The 21559-nt window shown below is 33.8% G+C and overlaps 1 protein-coding gene across 2 annotated transcripts in view; it reads left to right on the plus strand.

The window, feature by feature from the left end:
* Nucleotides 1-21559, plus strand: part of Ncam2 (neural cell adhesion molecule 2) — a 395876-nt gene that overhangs the window by 230795 nt on the left and 143522 nt on the right. For both annotated transcript variants that reach the window (XM_075958727.1, XM_075958642.1), the window contains exons 5-7: nucleotides 1112-1249; nucleotides 12565-12682; nucleotides 20859-21019. In XM_075958727.1, the coding sequence (XP_075814842.1) occupies nucleotides 1112-1249; nucleotides 12565-12682; nucleotides 20859-21019 (417 nt within the window). The remainder of the gene's footprint in view (nucleotides 1-1111; nucleotides 1250-12564; nucleotides 12683-20858; nucleotides 21020-21559) is intronic.

Genomic DNA, 21559 nt, shown 5'->3' on the forward strand with positions numbered 1-21559 from the left:
AGCCAGGCGGATCTCTGTGAGTTCGAAGCCAGCCTGGTCTACAAGAGCTAGTTCCAGGACAGGAACCAAAAGCTACGGAGAAACCTTATCTCAAAAAATCCAAAAAAAAAAGGTCTTGATATTACAAAAATTCTTTGATAATGATGATAAACATAGATTATGTCTAGGCATCTCAGATAATTATATATATATATTAGCACACACACACACACACACACACACACACACACACACACACACACACACACACATATATATATATATTTTCATAACACATTTGTTCCTGGAATGAGGCTCAGTCATTGCATAAGACATAAGACTCAGGCTCAATTCCTAACACCCATTCAGTGTCTCACAACCATCTGTAACCCCAGTTTCAGAAGATCTGGTACACATACATGCATGTAGCTAAAACTGTCATGCACTCAAAGCAAAAAATTAGGAAAATCAAATATTATTTTTAGCAGTCAATACATGAAAAAACATATGCCTTTTCAGCCTACCTATGTGCATAAGAAAGATAAATTTAACCTCGAAATAAAAATTAATGCTTGTGTCTAATTATTCATAAAGAAGATTAATTTGTAATTTGCAAAAAAGTACTTAAATAAATTCAAGTCATAACCATTCTTATATCCTGTACGTGGTTTGCACATTAGCATGTCATTTGGCTGCCTTTTCAGGTTACAGAAGAATTGGCAGTTTAATTATTCTTGAGGAAAGATGTTCAATAAATTTTCTAAGTACTTTCCACAGCCAAGTGGCTGTTTGTACTTAAAAGCTGTCAGGTCAGCAATATCTAAACTCCTTGCATTGTTCTTTTTGTGCATCATTTCTGCATTCAGAGCACCAAGGATAAAATAATAGCCTAACCATTTTATGTGGATATAAAGTCTTGAATGTATTTGGGGGGGGGGGATATAGCAAGGCAGAGCTAGAGTGGAAAACTTGAAGTTGTGAAATTACATTTTACTTTCAAATTTGAATTTGTGGTTGATGGAAAGTTGGATGGTGTCAGGAAAGTGCTGTCGTTTAACTCTTAGAAACTCGGAGTGCTCTGGCCTCAGATCCAATCACTGATGTCATTTCTTCTCCTTTGCTGGTTTTTCAGATCGGTTTGCTGTGCTTGCAAACAATAACTTGCAGATTCTCAACATCAATAAAAGTGATGAAGGTATATACAGATGTGAAGGAAGAGTGGAGGCAAGGGGAGAGATTGACTTCCGGGATATCATTGTTATTGTCAATGGTAAGCTAGAAATTATCTGTTCACTTTGTGTTCTGTATGTTTGTTAGGAGGTTAACTGTAAAATCAACAATGAATATATCCCTAGTAGATGCAATCTACGCCTGTAAAATCCACCAATTTCACTAATGACATTTGTTATATTGCATTTCAACTAAACATCCAGTCTCACATGCCCTTACTTTTTAGTATGTAACTTGATTTTTATTGGATATGTATGTAAAAGAATACAAATCAAAACATAAAAACATCTCTTATTAGATTGATATTTAAGTTTCTATGGCATATGTATCACATAATATTTTCCTCAGGTTTAATAATTGCATTAATATGGTTACTTTTTAGTTAACAGAATCAATTTAAATCATTAAATTCCTCACATGAATTCCACACTAAAAGTAAAATCTGAAGTTTTGTCTTCTTATTCTTATTTATTAAGAGTTGACCAGAAGGTAAATATAGGAAAGTATTTCCGGCCATGAAAACAGTCATGTAGATGACATTGTTTTGTCTGTGTCCGATTCATCACCCTAAAGCCAGGTGCATAGCCCTTTCCTATACAGACTCAGATAAAAACTCAAATCATCTCTGGGTGAACAATACTAATTCACCGTGTTTTTCCTTTATGGTCACAAGCTCTCATACTTTAAAGTAACTAGAGCTTCATTTCTGTAAAATAAGTGTTCACCAATCTCAGTATTGATTGCTTCTGCTTGAGATGGTTTAGTCAGATTCTGTCAAGAAACCACATTGACCAATGTAACCAGAATACTGTGATTTTTCTCTTGCATGTTCTTTGATTTAGTCCGGAAATTTATTCTATTCCAATCTTATTGACTCTTTTTCCTTTCATTGTTTTTTTCTGAACCTCGAGCTTCTCAGAAAGATTTCCCTGGCCATGTATCTGTTACAGCTCTCTGACCCCTCATAGATTTTTTTTAATGGAGAGTTTGAGACTTCAAAACTGTAAAAATAAATAAATAAAATGTGGCTTTTTCATGCATTATCTTCTCTTTCTTAAATTACAATTTGACTCTTGCTGTATTACTTTTTTTAAATTAATACATAGGTCTTTCTCAATTACTTGTTACAAACGTTTCCCTTATTATTCTGGCCTTTATCTTGGTCTTATTTTATTAGACTCATCATGACACATATATATATTTCATCAATATGTGAATAATACTGAAAAAATGAAAATATACTCATAGTGTATATAAAGGTATAGAGATGTAATATTTATAAAATAAAATGTATATAAAATGGAATATTAAATATTTATTTCTTCATCCTACAATTAATTTTGACTACATTCCAACTGAAAATTACTTCCTGGGGGTTTCTAGAGAGTTTACCCCTTTTTCCAAGATAGTTATTATTTATTATAAAGTTTTTTTTTACCTTATTAAAATATTTAAAGAAAACCAAATTTCACAAGTTTTGTTTTGCTTTCAAAATTGAGGGGTTGAATTTATAAATTAATTGAATAGCTATATACATATTGTTTCATTGTACATTATAATTGGACATGTAGAATATCCATTGTATTTGCTAAGACACTTAGACTTTAATCTCACAGTCACTTTTAACCAAATATATTAATTAACGCCTACTATTGTTTTCAAGATGTAAGGATTCCCAAGTAGTTGTAATGCTTAACAAAAGAGAAGTTTTTAAATTATAATGCTACCAATATTGCCAGAAAAGAATGCCCCCTTGTTATTCAGAAGAAATCTAATAATGAAAATTTGAGATTTATTAAAATTTGGAGAGAAGAAACAGTTTGTAAACCAAAGCATAATTATAAAAAATAAAAACTGACCATGGGTCTGAACACAGCAAAAGAAATGTGAGTATAATACATTATTTGAGGGAGTACAAATATACTGGTAGTATTAAATGGGTTAGAGATAAGGTTATATATAGCTTAAAAAACAGAGGCAGGTCATAGAGGATGCTGCGTATGTCCTTGCATATCTGTCTGACTTCTATGGGATAATTATAGACTCCTTTGAGGAGAAAGTATTATAGAAGGTTAGAAAGCTCTTACTAGGAGAGAGGTTGGGAACTGTAATCAATAACTGGAACCCAACTAATGGAGAAGAAAATGAATATGAAAGGATATAATTAAGCAGTATATGATCAAAAATGTCATGTTCCACCTGACAACAATGAAGGTTCATTTCCAGATGCCTAGTGTAGAGTCCTTGGTTTCCAGTACAGCACAAGCTAACAAAGTCTAATAAGGTGTGAATTTAAATATTTATGCTCAATTTGGCAATTACACACTTACAGGAGGCATTAAAGGGAATGCTATCATTTAAGTAGCTTAAACTGAATTCAGCATAAATGTGCATGCACATTCATTGAGAAGGAGACATAGTGTTTGCATTCCTTTTATGATTATACCTTCCTTAACTCTTGAATTGCCTGGAAAGTAATTCAAGAATACATCAATATAAATGTTTGGAATGCGATAACAGGCTTTTCCATAAAGTCTTTAAGATTTGAAACTAGATAACTATGGTCTGCATATACACAAAGATGTACACAAATAATACATATACTTTTTAAAGTGAAGCCAGTGTTATTTCCCTTGTCTTCATCAATACTTCTGTCCTGTCTGATTTCCACCTCCCCACCTATGAAAATATCCTTACATATTAAAAAACAGGAGGCATAAATTTAAAAGTCAGTGCAAGGTTACTCCTATAGAAACAATGCTCCCTATTTCCTAAACCTGTAAATGTATGAAAATTATCCATTAACCACAGATTCAAGTTTTATGTAATGGAGCTCGGAACAATTGAGGCTGGGTGAAAATTATCCCTGTTGCTTCTTGTCCACAGTAGATGATAATGGCTGGATATACATCAGAAAGTCAGCGGCCAACTACAGAGGGATTTGTTCTTCAGTAATCCCCAGACTGCTTTCTTTGTATTTCTTCCTACACCAACTCATTTCTGTAGGGCGTGAAAATGAGGAACAGCACTTTTTGGTACAAGAAATAAAACTTCACAATTTTCTGTATAATGTTTGTGAAATGTTACAGAATCCTAAGCATCAATAAAGAGAAAAAATGCGTTAGAGATTAATACCATGAAAACAGCTAGCAATAAGAAAACAAATTTAATATTACAATTTGTGAGATAATGTTTAATACAATTTGTAGTGAGCCCACAAGTAGTATACAGTGAATGTACAGCTGACAGATCTATTTAACTATCCACAGCAAGTGTATACATGCACACCACCTGGAGAACCCTTTTTGCAGAGCTATGAACACATCTGTCCTTTGAATAAGTCATTGTCAATTTTGAAAAAAAATCTTGTGAAATCATGAAAGTTCTTTCTTCTATAGTATCCCAACAGTGTATAAACCTATTTTTCCTGCAAAGCAAAGAGACACCTCCCCACACACCATAAAGCCCTGGTGTGAAAATGATTCAGTCAGTCCTTGTTCTCATAGCCAAAATGTACATAAAAATAGTCCCCCACATACTTTCTTTATTCATAATACTCACTGACAGGAAAGAAGTCTCATATAGCAGGTACTCTGCTTGACCAGAAAAATCAAGAAGGTGTAATCCACTCCACTGGTTTTCTGCTCTTAACTAACAGGATATTAATATTATACATCAACCCTTCACATTGGTTTCAACTAACATAAGATCATAACACAAGAAATTAGCTGTTTGTACAGGAAAAAAAGGCCTGAGTTGATAAAACTAGCTTCAGAGAGAAAAATTCTTACCTTGGCACCCTACCTGAATCAAAAGCAGGATCCCCAGAAGAGATTTTAACTCAACCAGCTAGATGCAAATGCAAACCAACCCTGCAGGTTAGTATAGCTAGCCTGAGGGCAAACTTCACAGCCATGCCCCCTCTGAGACATAAGGTGGCTTCTTGCCAGATCGATTGGCTTCATTTGACTCTGTGAAAATGTATGCCTGATACTATTGTCACTGCCTATGGGACTGTTAACTTGTCTGTGTGCCTATATGAACTGAGAGCTTTGTGGACATCACGTCTCCTTTTTACCCTTGCTCTTATCCCTTACTTTTATGCCTTATTCCTTACCGTTGCCCTTAGCCTTAGACTTTGCCGTTATCCCGTATTTTCTTCTTATCCCCCTTTCCCCTGATGCCTTATGCCTGTCGCCTTTACCCCTACTCTTTGTTCTTATGTCTGACGCTTTGCCCTTCGCCTTATGCCCTTATACTCTTCTTCTCCCTTCTTTCATCTTCCCCCAAGGAATAAAGAAAATGCAGGAAAAACGTGCCTGAGTCAGTTTATTCTTCCTCTCAGATCCCATTCCCAAGACAGCTTTTACTTGTCACAGAAGTCCTACTCTGAACCCTGAAAGAGTGCTGAGACTGGTACTCTGTAGTTCTCGATAAATAATTATATATAAATCATCATATAAGATTTATGCCAAGTTCAAGGAAAGACTGAAACCTTTGCCTGCAGGGATACTTGGTGCTGATCAACTGGAGCTGAAGAGACTAGCAGTGTTGAGGCTAAATCTTCTGGGAGGTATTCCCTGATAGCATACCAAAACTGTGTTTGAAAGCAGCTAAGGTTGTACCTCATCCTCGATGTTGAACACGCTAGTGTAATATTCAGGCAGATAGTCCTGGTTTGGAAGTCATAAAGGGGTCATTGAGAATAACTGAGTTTTGACACTCTTAGAGGTCACGAGAGGCCATTGGTGAAGATTCAGCCCCAGAGGTAATTGAAGGCATTTGTTTGAAGGGGTCATGCATAGAATTTGAGGCCTGGCACCACAAAAAGAGCCTCGCAGAGATTACTTGAGAAAGTGCTGTCAAATTTCAGACAAAGATCACAATGTTTTGGAGATGCCAATATAAGGGATGGCCACCAAGAATAGCAGCAGCTGTGGAGTGGAGCCAGCTGGAGCCTAGGAGATAACATGTAGAGAGTATGGAGACCTAGAAGTGAGCCATGCCTTTTGGAGGAGCCCAGAAGATTGTGATTGAATCCCAGATGATAGGACATTGAGTTACTTAAGCTTTTGGAGATTGCTTTTGCTTTTTCATTTTGTTACATTGCCCTGGTTCCTCCCTCTTGAAGTAAGTCTTAAATTATTTATTTTAATTTAGATTTTACAGGATCCCACAGTTGAGAGACTTGAATTTTTTTTAAAAAAGTTGTATTTAAAAGAGCCTGAATTTTTAAAGATGTGAGGTTTTAAAATTTTGGAATATTTTATATTGTGGTGTCAATATTAATGAAAGATACTGGAGATAAATGAGAAAGGCAAGGTAGCGACTTAAAAGTGGTGTGCATGTGTGTCAAGTTGACAACGAATCAGTTGTGCCAGACAGCACAACTAGTTTTGTGACACTTGACACAAAGTAGAGTCACTTAAAAGAAGAGAGCCTCAATTAAGAAAATCCCACCATTAGATTCAGCTGATGGAATTTTCTTGATTCGTGATTGATACAGGAGGTCCCACCTATTGGTTCTAGGGTCCATAAATAAACAGGCTGAACAAGCCATGGGGAGGAAGCCAGTAAGCAGTGCCCCATCACGGTCTCTGCATCAACTCCTGCTTCTTGGTTTTGCCCTGCTTGAGTTTCTTTCGTGCCTTCCTTTTGTAATAGATTTCAGAGTCTAAGTGTAAGCCAGAGACCATACTTATAGTCATGGTGTTTCATCTAAGACATCATCTTAAAATATAATGTTAGTCTCTGACAAGAGCCTAGCATTTTCTCACTTCCAAATTAAGTGTCCCATCTGAGTTCCCCTGATTTACAGATGTGTTCCTCTAGTTATGTAGGGACTGGCTTAGATTGTTTTGCTGTTGGTAGTTGTGTTATAATATATTAATATGATAAATACAACTTGGGACATGGGTCCTGTCATTTATTGGAAACAAAACTACAACAGTTGAAGAAAAAAAAAGAGAAAAGAAAGGCTAACAATTAAAGTGTAATCTAACATTATATTAATGAAATAAACACATCATGGAATTGATCTTAGAGTTAGCTGAAGTTGCAGTCATGTATTCTTTTCCCCACATGTGTCAAAACATATAATGACTTGGCAAACAGCTACAAGACTAATCATTCTACAACACACATATGGCTAGTCCTTTAAAAATTGTTGCTTTTTATCTTGTTTAAAAAAGGACAATTATCTAATGTATGTGTATTTGTAATGGTGAAGATATCTGAATAGAGAGGATTAACATTAGATTGAAATAAACAGAAAAATACTCAATTTCACACAATATTTATTCTCTGGACCAGTTTGTCTTTTTACAATTATTTTTTATTTTGTGCTTTTCACGTTGCTGAGACCTCTGCTCCCTGCCCACTGTATAATGTTTTTCCTTCATTTTTCACTCCTTGTCCATCTTCCCCCTAGTACTCATTCCCTCTCACTTCCTCTGCCTTCTTCACCTCCTATTCTCTGCCATCTTTTTCTCTTTCTTTCCTTTCCGTCTTCGATCCTTTACCTTTCTCTCTCTCTCTCTCTCTCTCTCTCTCTATATATATATATATATATATATATATATATACATACACATATATATGTGTATATATATAAACATACACATAGATATATACACTTTTCCTTTTAAGACTAAGCCAATTTTCATTCATCCTCTAGTATTTAGTTCGTGCTTCATCTCTAGCAAGCTATTCATTTTTATTTTAATAATTATATAATTTTCTCCTCACAAGATCTCATTTACAAGCTCTATATCTATATGCTCTTTTTCTGAAGACTAACTGCTTGAAATGGCTGCCCACACTCTACAGGGTATGCACATTTAAAATATTTATTTGAAAGGAAAAGATAGAGTGTACCAAGTAGAAACAATTCAAGACTCTCAGGGGCCCAATTTGCATGGAAAACTTCTTGTCCTCACTGTCAACCAACATCTATCTGAGTGAAGCAGCTCAGTGAAAGTCTTACTGAACTTCAAGGCAAGCTGAGGGTTTGTTTAGGACAGGTGAGAACTCCCAGGAAAGGTAATGATTTCAAGGATTGCTAAGGGAATTTTCCTGTGCATCACATATTCCAGGGATCATATTACGGCTAAAAATCAAGTGGTAGCCTTCTGAGAGGCTGAGTCAACACTGAAATTCTCCAGCTGAATTGTAAGCCAATTCTCTCTATACAACTTGTAGCAATGAATCTTCCAAATGATTTGACATTAATGATTTATATGCCAAATGACCCCACAGATAAGATTGTGATCGTTTTGCTCTACTATATGTATACTTTTAAAAATCATAATACAACTATTTCATCTTCACTATTATTATCCAATGATGTCAGATCTATTGCTTTTTCCTGGTAAACTTTAATTTTAAATCCAGTGATAACTGTGCAATCATGGTTCTATCACTGCCTCATTGTATTGATTATTTAAAAGTAAATGTGTATCATACCCGTAGTTGTCATCATTTCTCAAACTTGGGGACATAATAATAGGTTTATAGCAAGAGAGAAATGAAGTACTGATTTTTCTGACATTGATGGTTATTCACAATTCAGAAATATTTATCAAAAAGAAATGACTATACCCACTTGAGTTATTTTAAGCAGTGAGCTAGTCTTCAAATAAAATTCTAAAATTACTTTCTTTTGTTTATGTATATCATTGGATAAAATAAATATGTAGAATTCTGTATGTTCTCATGTCTAGAAACTATTTTTATCAAATATCTGTTTAGGTTGATCCATCTCCATAGATAAGAAAATACATTTTATTGCAAGTAACCATAATCAATGTTAAGGAAAACTAAGATGTAATTTCAGCTTATATTACATAGGAAAGGAAACAGAAAAGTTAAATTAATTGGGTAAATGTAGAAATGTAGATATGGTTTCATAGAGTCCTGGTATGTCTACTGGAATGTAATCACTTTAAACATATTACCAAGAAATTTTATATTAATGAATTAACTTAATCCACAGTCTACACTGCACTGCCATCACATTTCACATGTTATTATGAGATTAATTATACAAAAATGACAATGATGTAAATTGTAACAGCAGAATCCTTGCTTCCTTATCAGATGATTTAATATAATAATCATATTTAAAATGAATAATTTTATACACTATTTGAGAACTATGATTAAACTTTGCAAATGTGATTTCTAAGTCAGTTCACATTTTTTATTTTTTTCAGTGTTTATATGCTATTGAAATCATCAGAAGACCTGAAGATAAGACATAATTTCTTTGTTCATAGACATAGGTTTTTACTTTCAACTTGGTCATCTCATCTTGTAATAATGCACTGGAATGCATTATATGACTTTCAAAAGTGATAAAAATTATAAAATATAAGCACAGGCAAGTAATGGAATGGAGTGTTGGCTCAGTGGTTCAGAGCACTGGCTGCTCTTTCAGAGGACTTATCTGCAATCCTTAGCACCCACATGTGACTTACTATCATCTTTAACATCATTTCAAGGATGTCCAATGCAGTCATATGTCTGATGAGTGCAACTGAATTAGTAAACATTTATATCAAAAAAGGGAAAAATCCTTGGAGACTTTTGACATCTGCCCTATTTGAACTGTATATTATTTCGATTTTATATTTTAGCTCCTAATAAAACACATAATAAATATTATTTTAGCTGGATAATTCCCAATAATGTAAAATGGAAATGTGTGCAAGTGTCAAAATCTGTATTAACAGAACAGGGCCATGGCTCCGTATATAATCTTTCTTACCACCATTCTTTGAGACATACATAGCGGAAGAAAAAATAATGACTCCCTAAGGTCGTCTGTTGACAGCCACCTTCCTTCTATGGCATGAGTATGCATGCAAGATTACATATACAAATAAGTAAATGTAATAAAAATAAAAATATATTGGTCAAGCTGAGAGATATAAGTTTATATTATAGTACCTAAAATGGGAGAAAAAGCAAACCAATTAAAAGAGCAAAAGACAATACTGTGATTTGGTTTTGTGGGTGTCACATTAATCTGAGCAGCCTAATAATTGGTCTTAAGAACATGGTATAAAATTTTTAGTTAGACTACACTTCTGTTGGTTTACACTGTAATATAAGAATGAACATTTTCTTAATAATTTCAGTGTTAAGTAAAACATAAGCAGTAATATTTTTCCAACCTTGAAATTTTCCTGATAATAAAATTATGGCAAATATTAAGCAGCCTTTTCAGTTAGCAACAACATCAGCGAGGGAACTAAAAAACTCCTTTCTAGTGCAGAAGTGTTTCTATCTAAAGAAACATAATAGAGGGATTTCTGCTAATATTTTTGCTTTCTGCAGTGCGCTAAAAATGTGTTGCTACCATATACACAATTTAATCATTCCTCAACTCCACTTGCAATTTGCAATGAATGGTGCTGATTATAGCCTCCAAAACTGTTTGAAGTCCAGATACCAAGTAACCATAGAATTTATTCAATCCTATATGGGACATTTCCGTCCTATTTCTATCTATCCCCAAGGCCTCAGGAAAACTAGAGGAGCAGGGCAGAAAAATTATAAGTTATAGATTGGGCAAGATAACACCTTCCGGACATGACAGGACTGTTTTATACTCCTGAATTCTCAAAACCTGATAACCTGCCAAAGGAAAAGAAAAAGAGCATTATATTTCCATGTGTAATTCTAAGGCAAGAGCAAAATACATAGGACAGACATATTAAAAGCAAGATTAAAGGTGAACAAATTAGTTATCCCATACAAAACAGCTGTGAAAACACACATAAAAGTAACATTTGAACTGAGTAGGTTACATTTAGGAATAAATAAGTATTGTATACATATATGTATAAAATAATAATGACAAAAGGCCCTACATATGAAGAAAGATGGGGAGAAGTATTGGGGGATTGGAAAGGAGGAGAGGGAAGGGAAACTTGGTATTATGTTGTAATATTTAAAAAAGAATTAAAATAAAGAGAGCACAAGAAGTCTCATGCCTCATTTGATATTCACTTACAAGACAAAACATTGCAGTAGTAAGTTATGTATTGAAAAAATTATTTTGTCCATAATAACAGAAAGGCCATAAGATACAGAGAAATGAATATGTCCTTCAAACTAAGAGTTAATATCTATAAGTCCATCTTTGGGGATTCTAATCATAAATATTATGATATTCCATGTAAGGTTATGATCTGTGTATCAACCCTCATAATGGCAAACATGTGAGGTACTGTGTTTAGTTACTGAGATGCATTATCTTGTTGGGCAGTGGTGGTGCACACCTTTAGTTCCAGCACTTGGGAGGCAGAGGCAGGCAGATCTCTGTGAGTTTGAGGCCAGCCTGGTCTAAAAGGGATAGTTCCAGGAAGGCCCCAAAGCTACAGAGAAACCCTGTCATAAAAAACCAAAAAAAAAAAAAAGAATTCTCTTATTTTCCTCGTGACAATGCCTTATAATGCTGATCTGTGCACTACTCTGAAAATTGTAATCATACGTCTAACTACTACCTGTCTATTTGGAGATTATATATGTATATATATACATATATATATATATGTATATATATATATATATATATATAGAGAGAGAGAGAGAGGGTAATCAATGTATTAACATATTTATTTTGTATGTAGTACTTTATCATATACCATTTAAAAGCATGTAGATGAGCACTGGTCCCAGCACGGGCTGTCCTTTGATACTGAAGCAGTACTGTGAAAGTCTGTGACCTGTTTATTGCAAACACTGCATTTCAGCCACAGTTTCACCATGACCAGAATGTGCAGCATGTACAATCTTGCAATGTAATTAGTTTGAAATTGAGGAAGCTTAATTTTAAAATTGAATTGTTCATGAAAATCTATTTTCATACTCTATAGCTAAAGCAGTTTCTCTTCATAAAATGTTTTATAGTTGTTTGAAGAAATTAAGTGTAGTTAATCAGAAAGAACATTATGGTTTGACACCTAATTTGAAAGCCCTGTCTTGAAACAGTGAATGATGGCCTATGGAATTACATAGGCCAATAAGAACCCAAATAGGAAATCCATTTATGCTAAAAGTAGATTTCAGTATGGATTAAGTCAGTGCTGCTGTGTTTTTGTGTGAGACATATTTCCTGCATTATATATGTTCGCTAAAATACCCAATTCATTGTTTAACAGGTTGAGAAATACTAAACTAATAACATGGTGAATTATCCAATTATATATAAGAAAACATATCACTGACCTTAATTCTCTGTGAAAACAGAAAACAAGAATGAAGATTCAGAGCACTAAAAGGCAGATGCAGAATAGTGTTGGTGCAGCGTTCTGATTGCAGCTCTGTACTCTGTCCTTTGTCCTTCAGTTCCACCAGTCATTGTGATGCCCCAGAAGTCCTTCAATGCTACTGCAGAGAGAGGAGAAGAGATGACATTAACCTGCAGGGCCTCAGGCTCTCCAGATCCTACCATCTCTTGGTTTCGGTAAGTAAAAGACCCATGTCTTCTATGTGGTGTTCTTGTGCTCGCAGAGTAATATTTGAAAGTACAATTACATAGAAAGAAACAAACATTGTCTAGACTCATTCAAAATATATATTATCTAACACCAAAGAATCATCTCTGAAATCAGACAATAAGTAACATTCTATAAACTGAGTGGGTTTTATTGTGGAATATATGTACACATAAACATATCAAGATGTAACAAAAATTAATAAGAAAAGATAGCATAGATTTGAAAGAGAACTTTTTTTGGCCCTTTTTTTCTGTTTGTTTGTTTTGTACTATTCTAGTTTGACTGTTTTTTTATTTCATTGTTTAAATGCCTCTTTGCTTTCTAATGAGAAAGAGGAAGAAAGGTTGTGAAATTTTATGAGAGGGGAAGTAGGGAAGACCTGGCAGGAATTTAAAAAAGAGAACCAAAATGAAAATATATTATATGAAAAAAATCTATTTTTAATAAGATAAAAATAAAAGCAAATAAGCAAGGAGATTTTAGAAGGAGAAAAGGATAAGGAAATGGTATAACTGTTTTATATCTCATAAATAACAGAAATAATGAAACAAGCTCTAAAAATAATTGACAATTAGTGTGTTTGTATGAATGTGCGTGTGCGTGGGTGTGGGTGTGAGACAGTACTGGTGTGTACATACCATAGCATATTTATGGATGTCAAAGGACGATTTTCAAGATCTGGTTCTTGCTTTTCACTGTGGAAACTAGAATAAACTTTGATTTCCAAACTTGTTAGTACTTTAGCTCAATGAGGCATCTTGCCTGCCTCAGGTGCTATTAATTATTGGCTAAGTATATTAGATTGGATAGATGAAGAGTACAGCATGTGAGCTCGTCGTAATGTCCCTTAGGGAAAGATTGACAAAGACTGCTTACTGGAGCTACAGAGGTATTTTTTGTTCAACGTTGGCCCTGCAGCCTTGTTACTGATTGAGTCTATGTTTTGCTGCTGGAACAAAGTCTGTATTAAAATGGATGTTTTAGCATTCTTAGCAACCATATTGTTTGAATGCAACATCACTTACTATTATATGAAAGTAACTGCATATTTTCTTTTGTACTACATTATACAATAATCATATATATGACATTTCAAGAAGTTATTTTTTAATTTAAAAAATTACTCAAAAAAGAAATTAATGTATTCTAAAAACTATTCTTTAATTGTTTACTTCTGCCTATTATTTTAAGTTTTCAAATATGCTTCTATTCCATTATTACCAAACACCATTTTATTGTTCTGTATTATCATTGACTGTTGCTCAGAGGAAAAAATTGAAGACAATAAAGCTTCAAAAGGCCAATCTTGTACGTAAGCATTAGAGCACAGTTTATGCGGCTAAGGATTTGGCTTAGTCACTTAAGTGCTTACCTCATAAGCATGTGGTCCTGAGTTAGATTAGATCTCTATGAATATTCCAGACATGCTGGTATTGTTGTCAATTTAAGGATAAATAGGTGAATACACTACGATCATAGAAGATCACTGGCAAGCCCCTCTCGGATAAGTGATGAGCCCAATGACAAACAGTGTCAAGAAGCAAATGACAGCATTCCTGAATGTCATAGCCTATATTATACTCTGGCTTCACAAATATACATACTTAAGTATTTTATACATACATATATAAATATGTGTATAATATGTATTATAAAATACTTAATATACAAAATATAAATATGGAGTTTATTGCAGGAACACTAAGATTTTTAACAATTGTTATACTTATAAATGGCAATCTGTAAAAAATATCACAAAGTAATTAGTATTGAATGAAATAAAGGAAATAGAAAGGAAAGGACATGACTGCTCCTAGGTACAGTGGGAAGAAATTTTATAATAGGAAAGCATAGTCAAAGACAAGGACATCTGGAAGAGTCTACTTCACTAGACTGATCTGGGTCATGTGAAAGATGTGGAAGAAAGAAGAAAGAGAAGATAAGAAAGAGGGGAACCAGGTGCAGCAGCCAGGACGCCAAAGGGAAGGGACAGGTAATCAAAATGTCTAGATTATATAGAGATGAGGTTCTGGAGGAAGGCAGAGCAGCCTCTGTGTTCGAGACTTCAGAGGAGAGAGTGGACTATGTAAACTGTATCCTCTAAAGGGTAGAGACTGAGGGATGTTGGGAGAATCTGGTGGCCAGGTCAAATTTTAATATGTTAAATAGGCACCTCCGCTGTTTGTCCTAGGTTTGAAACTTAATAACTGTAGTCTGTGTGTATACAAAGATAAAATTCACAATATTTAAACTTTGTAATTTGTTTTAAAAATAACAATATCCACAACTATTTTTATTGCTCTTTAAACAAGTTTTGATAATAGGATTTTAAGATCTTTATCTGGCTTATAATTTTATCATAGTAGTATTCAATAAGCTTAATAGTTCTACAAACAAGGTGAATGGAACTTATTTATGCAGATTTTAATTCTTGGTAATAATATTTTACTGCGATTGTCCATCAGACATTAGCATACTAACCCAAGGCAATCATGTATTTTCTTATACTTTTTGGAAATAAAATTATCATAAGAACTAAAATTAATCGAGTCCAGAATGTTTATATTTCTTCACTGTATGCCTTCAAATACCATTTCTTGGTGATAATGGAGAATACTTAGAATCCAAACAATTTTTTGGTGTCTGATTTAAAAAGAAATGTATTGTGTGAATAGGATTGTATTGTTGTAACATTTGTAGAGATATATTTATTTTACTGAAAATTTTATTTGAACCCACTTATCTGTAGATATAGCATATCAAAACTTTGAAAATAAATTCTTGTAAACATTGGGAAGTGTAGTTAGATGCACTAAAGGATCCAGACAACCCGCTAAGCAGAGATGATACACACAAGTGATATGATAGGAGCCCACTGAGTTAGTATCCACAGCTGCTGTAAGAAAACACATGTATTAGATGACTAAAATAGCAGAAATGTATTTCTCCACATTTCTGGAGGCCTGGTATCCAAGTTCAAGGTACCAATGGGACTGGTTGCTGATGAGGACTTTCTCCCTGCATCCTGATGTCCACTTCCTCATTTTATCCTGTTACAGCCTTTCCACTGCATATAAATGCGGCTTTTTTATTTTTTTTTCAGATCATAGGTTCTTTGAGATAGAAAGATGGCACAGACATGGGAACTTTAGTTCTATCCATACAATCCACGTAACAGATATGTGTTTGCATTTTTGTGCTTGTAAAACCAGTGCTAAAGAGGAGGGAAAATGCCATGTGGATTTATGGAGCTCAACCGTCAATCAAACTTCACACACACACTACCCATCAAATGCAAGTGTCACTTATTCAGACACAAAGTTGTTTCATTTCTTTAATTTTTGAAGTCTCTTGTCTCCAAATTGGTTCACTTAAAGAGTTAGGGAGCCAACATTCAAATGGTGACAGGAGGAGCTGGGGAAGGGAAGAATAATATCAAAATATATCATATGAAAATTTTTAAAATAAAATATCCACTAGATTATGGTTTTCAGTCTATTAATTAGGTGAATTCTATTGATTTTCAGAGTAAATACCACAATGCTGTGCTACTGATTTTCTATCCATTTAGTTATCTCTGTGCCAGTGTGTTGAAGACTACTTTCCACTCTTTTCTATCAGGTTTACTGTAACTGTATTTTTGTTAAGGTCTTTAACACCGTTGGATTTGATGATAAATATGGACCTATTTGTATTCTTCTACATGCTGATAACCAATATTGCCAGCACTATTTGTTGAAATTGCTTTCTTTTGTCCATTGTAGAATTTGGTCTTCTTTGTCAAAAATCTGGTGTGCATAGCTATATGGATTTATGCTTGGGTCTTTGATTTGATTTTATTGATCTACCTGTCTGTTTTTATGCCAATACCATCCTGTTTTTATTACCATAATTCTGCAGTATGGCTTCAGGTCAGGAACTGTGATAAACCATGGCAGCTCTTTTATTGTAAAAGATTGTTTTAGTTATCCTGGTTTCTTTTCATTAAAAAAATATATAGTAATCCAATTAAAAAGAAAGCATGTACAGAACTAAACAGAGAATTCTCAGCAGAAACACTTAAAGAAATGTTCAACATCCTTAGCCATCAGGGAAATGCAAGTCAAAATGACTCTGAAATTCCATCCTACAGCTGTCACAATGGCTAAGATCGAAAACATTAATGGCAGTTTTGCTGGAGAGGATTTATAGCAAAGAGAACACGCCTCCATTGCTGGTGGGAGGGCAAACTTGTGTAGTCACTTTGTAAAGTAATATTGTTGGCTTCTCAGAAAATTGGGAATCAATCTACTTCAAGACCCAGCTATACCTCTCTTGGGCATATATCTAAAGTATGCTCAATAATTCCACAAGGACACTTGCTCAACTACATTGATACCAGCTTTATTCATAGCAGACAAAACCTGGAAAGAGACAATATATTCCTCAACCAAATATTGGATAAAGAATGTGTGCTATATCTATACAATGGAGTGTTATTCCGCAATTAAAATAATGACATTGTGAAATTTGAAGGCAAATGGTTGGAACCAGAAAAAAAAATCATACCAAATGAGGTAACCCAGACCCTGAAATGTGGTATGTACTCACTCAATAGATATTAGCTGTAAAGTAAAGAATAACTATGCTACAACTCATGAACCACGAGAGACCAGGTAATAAGGAGGACACAAAGAGGGATGCATGGATATCCCTGAGAAGGGGAAATTGAAGTGATCTCCTGGGTGGGGATGGGAACTTGAGGGATCAGGTGAAGGGATGAATGGAGGAGAGGAGTGTTGAAAGAGATGACTGGAAAGGGAAGGGGCATTTCAGGATCAAGTAGAAATCTGATGAAAGGGAAACCCCCACAAATCTACAATAATATCCCCAGCTAAGATTTCTAGTAATATTTAATATGTAATATGAACTGGTCTTCTCCTCTGATCAGATTAGTGACTACCCTGGTTCTCATCAAAGAACCTTCAGTCATTAACTGTTAGAAACAGATGCAAGATTTACAGCCAAACATGACAAGCGAGGGTATTCTGCTGAAGAGAGGGAGGAAAAATTGTAGGAGCCAGAGGTGTCAAGAATATCACAATACCTACAGATACAGCTAACTTGGCTCAGAGGAACTCATACAGTCTGGCCAACATTCAGGAAGCCTGCATAGGACCAAACTAGGCCCTCTATATATGTGACAGATGTGTAGTTTGGTCTGCTTGTGGGACTCCTAACAACGGGAGCAAGGGCTGTCCTCAAGCTTTGGCTGCCTCTTGGGAACCCACTCCGAATAATGCATTACCTTGTCCGGGCTTAGTACAAGGGGAGAGGATTAGTCCCACTGGAATTTGAAAATGTATGCTTTGGTGATACCCATGGGAAGCCTGTCACTTTCCTTAACAGAAACAGAGAAGGAGGGATTGGCAGGGAGGGGGGTAAGAAGAGAGAAAGGAGAGGAAACTGTGGTTGGGACATAAAATGAATAAATAAATTAAATTAAAACAAAAAACTCTCCTATTCACATTCTGATGTCTTTCTTATGCAGTACGAGGATTAAGAAGCTGATATAGCCGCTGCATGCTCACTAATCCAATTTTTGTGCTTGAATTGTTAAAGGGCTACTCTTTTTTGTGAAGGAATACTTTACAAAGGTAATTAAGGGAAGATAGTAATATTGCTCACAGTTTGAGGTTTCCTTCCACTGAGGGATAGCAGGGGAACATGGAACACCTGATTCAATTGCATCAGCAGACAGCTCTGAATTTTTCGGCCCAGCTACCTTTGTCCTTTTTATTCTGCTTAGAATTCCAGCCTTTGGATGGTACTGTAGGACTAGCCAGCTACACTTTTAACAACCTTAATCTAAAAACTCCCTCACAGATACACAAAGATTTGTTTTGATGGCAATTCCAGATTCTTCCAGCTGAGAATCAAAATGAGTATATATCCCTGTACTACTTTGTGACAGAGTTGAAAAGTCAGCCTGATTGTTTCTTATTCAAATTAGCTGAACCAGCTTTTCACCACTTTTTTTGGCTAAAGGTTGTACTATAAATGCATTTTTATTGTTGTGATGAAGGGTTATTCAAGTGATTTCTATATTAGTCAGTCTTTAATGACATTTTTATAGAAATGTGTTCATGGTCTTTAATTCCATGTAAGAGCCTAGCATAATTCATTAAACATTGTTACATATTTAATTTCTATATTGCTTCAGTGTTCTTGTTTCTCTTGCCTTGATAACTTCAGAATTCATTTCTTATTCTATGCCCTTTTTATTCATTCTGTCTGTCTGTCTCTGTCTCTCTCTCTGTATATGTGTGTGTGTGTGTGTACAATTTGTAAAAATAATGAACTTTTAATTTGTATTAGCTTCAGTGAATATTGCTTCTATTTTTGTTATTTTCTTTCTGTGTACGTTGCATTTATCTTCCTAAACAGCATCTTTTCTAAGGATGCTGTTTTCTTTCAGTCTGTGGTTATGTTTGACTTCAATTTTTTTATGTCATTTGTTAATTATATTAAATATTTGCCAATTAGCAAATTATTTAATAACATTTTCCAATTCACTGTTTCTTCTATTTCAGTGCATGCTAGTAAATATTCTGTACATTTAAAAAATAGACATAGAAAGGTGTAACCCATTTCTATTTAATAATGGTTGTTATCTGTACATATTCATACATATGACCCACTTTTTATTAATAAGTTTTTAAAGTTTTCTATATATTTTTTCTAACTATTATTTAAATTTGCATATAAATATGCATATTTCTACTTCCATTTTTTAACATTGTAGTTGACATTTTGAAGCAACATCTTCTGTATTTAAATTCTATTCATCTCAGGTTCAAACAGCAAAAATATTTCATGCGTTTGTTTAGCAATAAGAGGTACAAAATAAAACATTATTTTAATTCTTTTTTCTCCTGCTTACTCTTTGTTATGTCTTCATGCTCTACAATTTGCATTTCTATACCCTCAAGTTCTATGGTCACATAAACAGTATTCACTAACTACAGAAAGATTTTCATTATCTTATATTTTCATTGCTTATATTTCAGGTGTGTATTTTGAAAATGCCTGTGATGTCTCTGATGTTATTGCTGTGATTTATGTATTAATATAATTCCATTGAAAGATTCAATGGTATATAAAAGTCTTGCTGTGTTTCTTTGTAGGATGGATTTTAAAATTATCATCCAGAATTTTTATGTTGAAATTCAAACTGGTACAGAAATATTAATATTCTCCACCACAGAAAGATTCTGTCGATGGGCCATAGTATCAATTCAGCTCACAAATTACCAAATATAATTTAGAAATAGAAATACACAAAAAGGTAAAGGGAAAATAAAATGAGCAAAATGAATTGAAAATATAAGTAAAAGAAATATATAAAGATATTTTATAATGTAGAATGAAGTTTTAAAATATTTTATGCTTTTAAAATATAATAAAAAATGTTAATAGCCATTATTATTATAACTACATAAATTTTGTAGGAAATATATTTTATTGTACAAATAAATTGGAAAATAATAATTATTGATTGATAACTATGAGAAAAAATTCTTCTCTATACTACCACATCAATTTTTATTGATGATACTTATATAAAAATAAATTCATGTCATTTATATTGTTTCTTATGAGATTAAATGAATTCTCACAGAAATTGTGCTTATGTCATCCACATAATTCTTCTCTATACTACAACATTAATTTTTATTGATGATACTTATATAAAAATAAATTCATGTCATTTATATTGTTTCTAATGAGATTAAATGAATTCTAACAGAAATTGTGCTTATGTCATCCACATGTGTACATAAATATGTTACATGATTGTATATTAACTAATTAATAAGGTACAAAGTGAATTAAAAACCAGTAATAAAAACAGTTTTTTATAATATTGTCTAAGTTGAAGTTATATATTTTCATTATTTGATTAATATTAGGATTTCAACTTCAAAATGTCATTTTTATCTTCAAATGAAACTAAATATCAAGTATTGTTTTATACATTTGTCTTAGGTTTACTTGAACAATAAAAATGTATTTTGACTGAACTATAACAATCAGTTTTACTGGCCATAAAACATGTATATTATTATATTGTGAATATCAACTTTTTCATTATTTATTTAGGAATGGCAAGATCATTGAAGAAAATGAAAAATACATTTTAAAGGGCAGTAATACAGAGCTCACGGTCAGAAATATAATCAACAAAGATGGTGGTTCTTATGTCTGCAAAGCCACAAATAAGGCAGGAGAAGATGAAAAGCAGGCTTTCCTTCAAGTCTTTGGTAAGTATTACAATGCTGTGGTTATAATGTAATAGTCATTAAGAGGGAAGGAAGTCAAAACCAATCTTTGCTCTGCTATTGGATGGAAACTCTAAACTTTTCATATATTAAAAATTGTTTCTTCATCTCAACAATGAAGATTAAATAATAAAATTTTAGACAGAATTATCTTAAGAAATACATGTGATGGAGGAGGGTCATCTGTCTATTTGTTACTTTCATTTGGTTAATAAAGCAACTGCCTTGGCTTTTTGATAGGGCTGGATTTTGATAGGTGGAGTAGACAGAACAAAATGCTGGGAGAAAGAAAGCATAGTTGGTCAGACGCAATGGAGCCAGCTGCCAGGTCAGACATGCTAAATCTTTCCTGGTGAGCCACCACCTCGTGGTGCTACACAGATTAATAGAAATGGGTTAATCAAGATTTGAGAGTTAGCCAAGAAGAGGCTAGATATAATGGGCCAGGCAGTGTTTAAAAGAATACAATTTGTGTGTTGTTATTTCGGGGCATAAACTAGTCGTGTGGGAGCCGGGCTGGAA

The sequence above is a fragment of the Microtus pennsylvanicus genome, chromosome 1 (assembly GCF_037038515.1).
Source record: "Microtus pennsylvanicus isolate mMicPen1 chromosome 1, mMicPen1.hap1, whole genome shotgun sequence".
Classification (NCBI taxonomy): Eukaryota; Metazoa; Chordata; class Mammalia; order Rodentia; family Cricetidae; genus Microtus; species Microtus pennsylvanicus.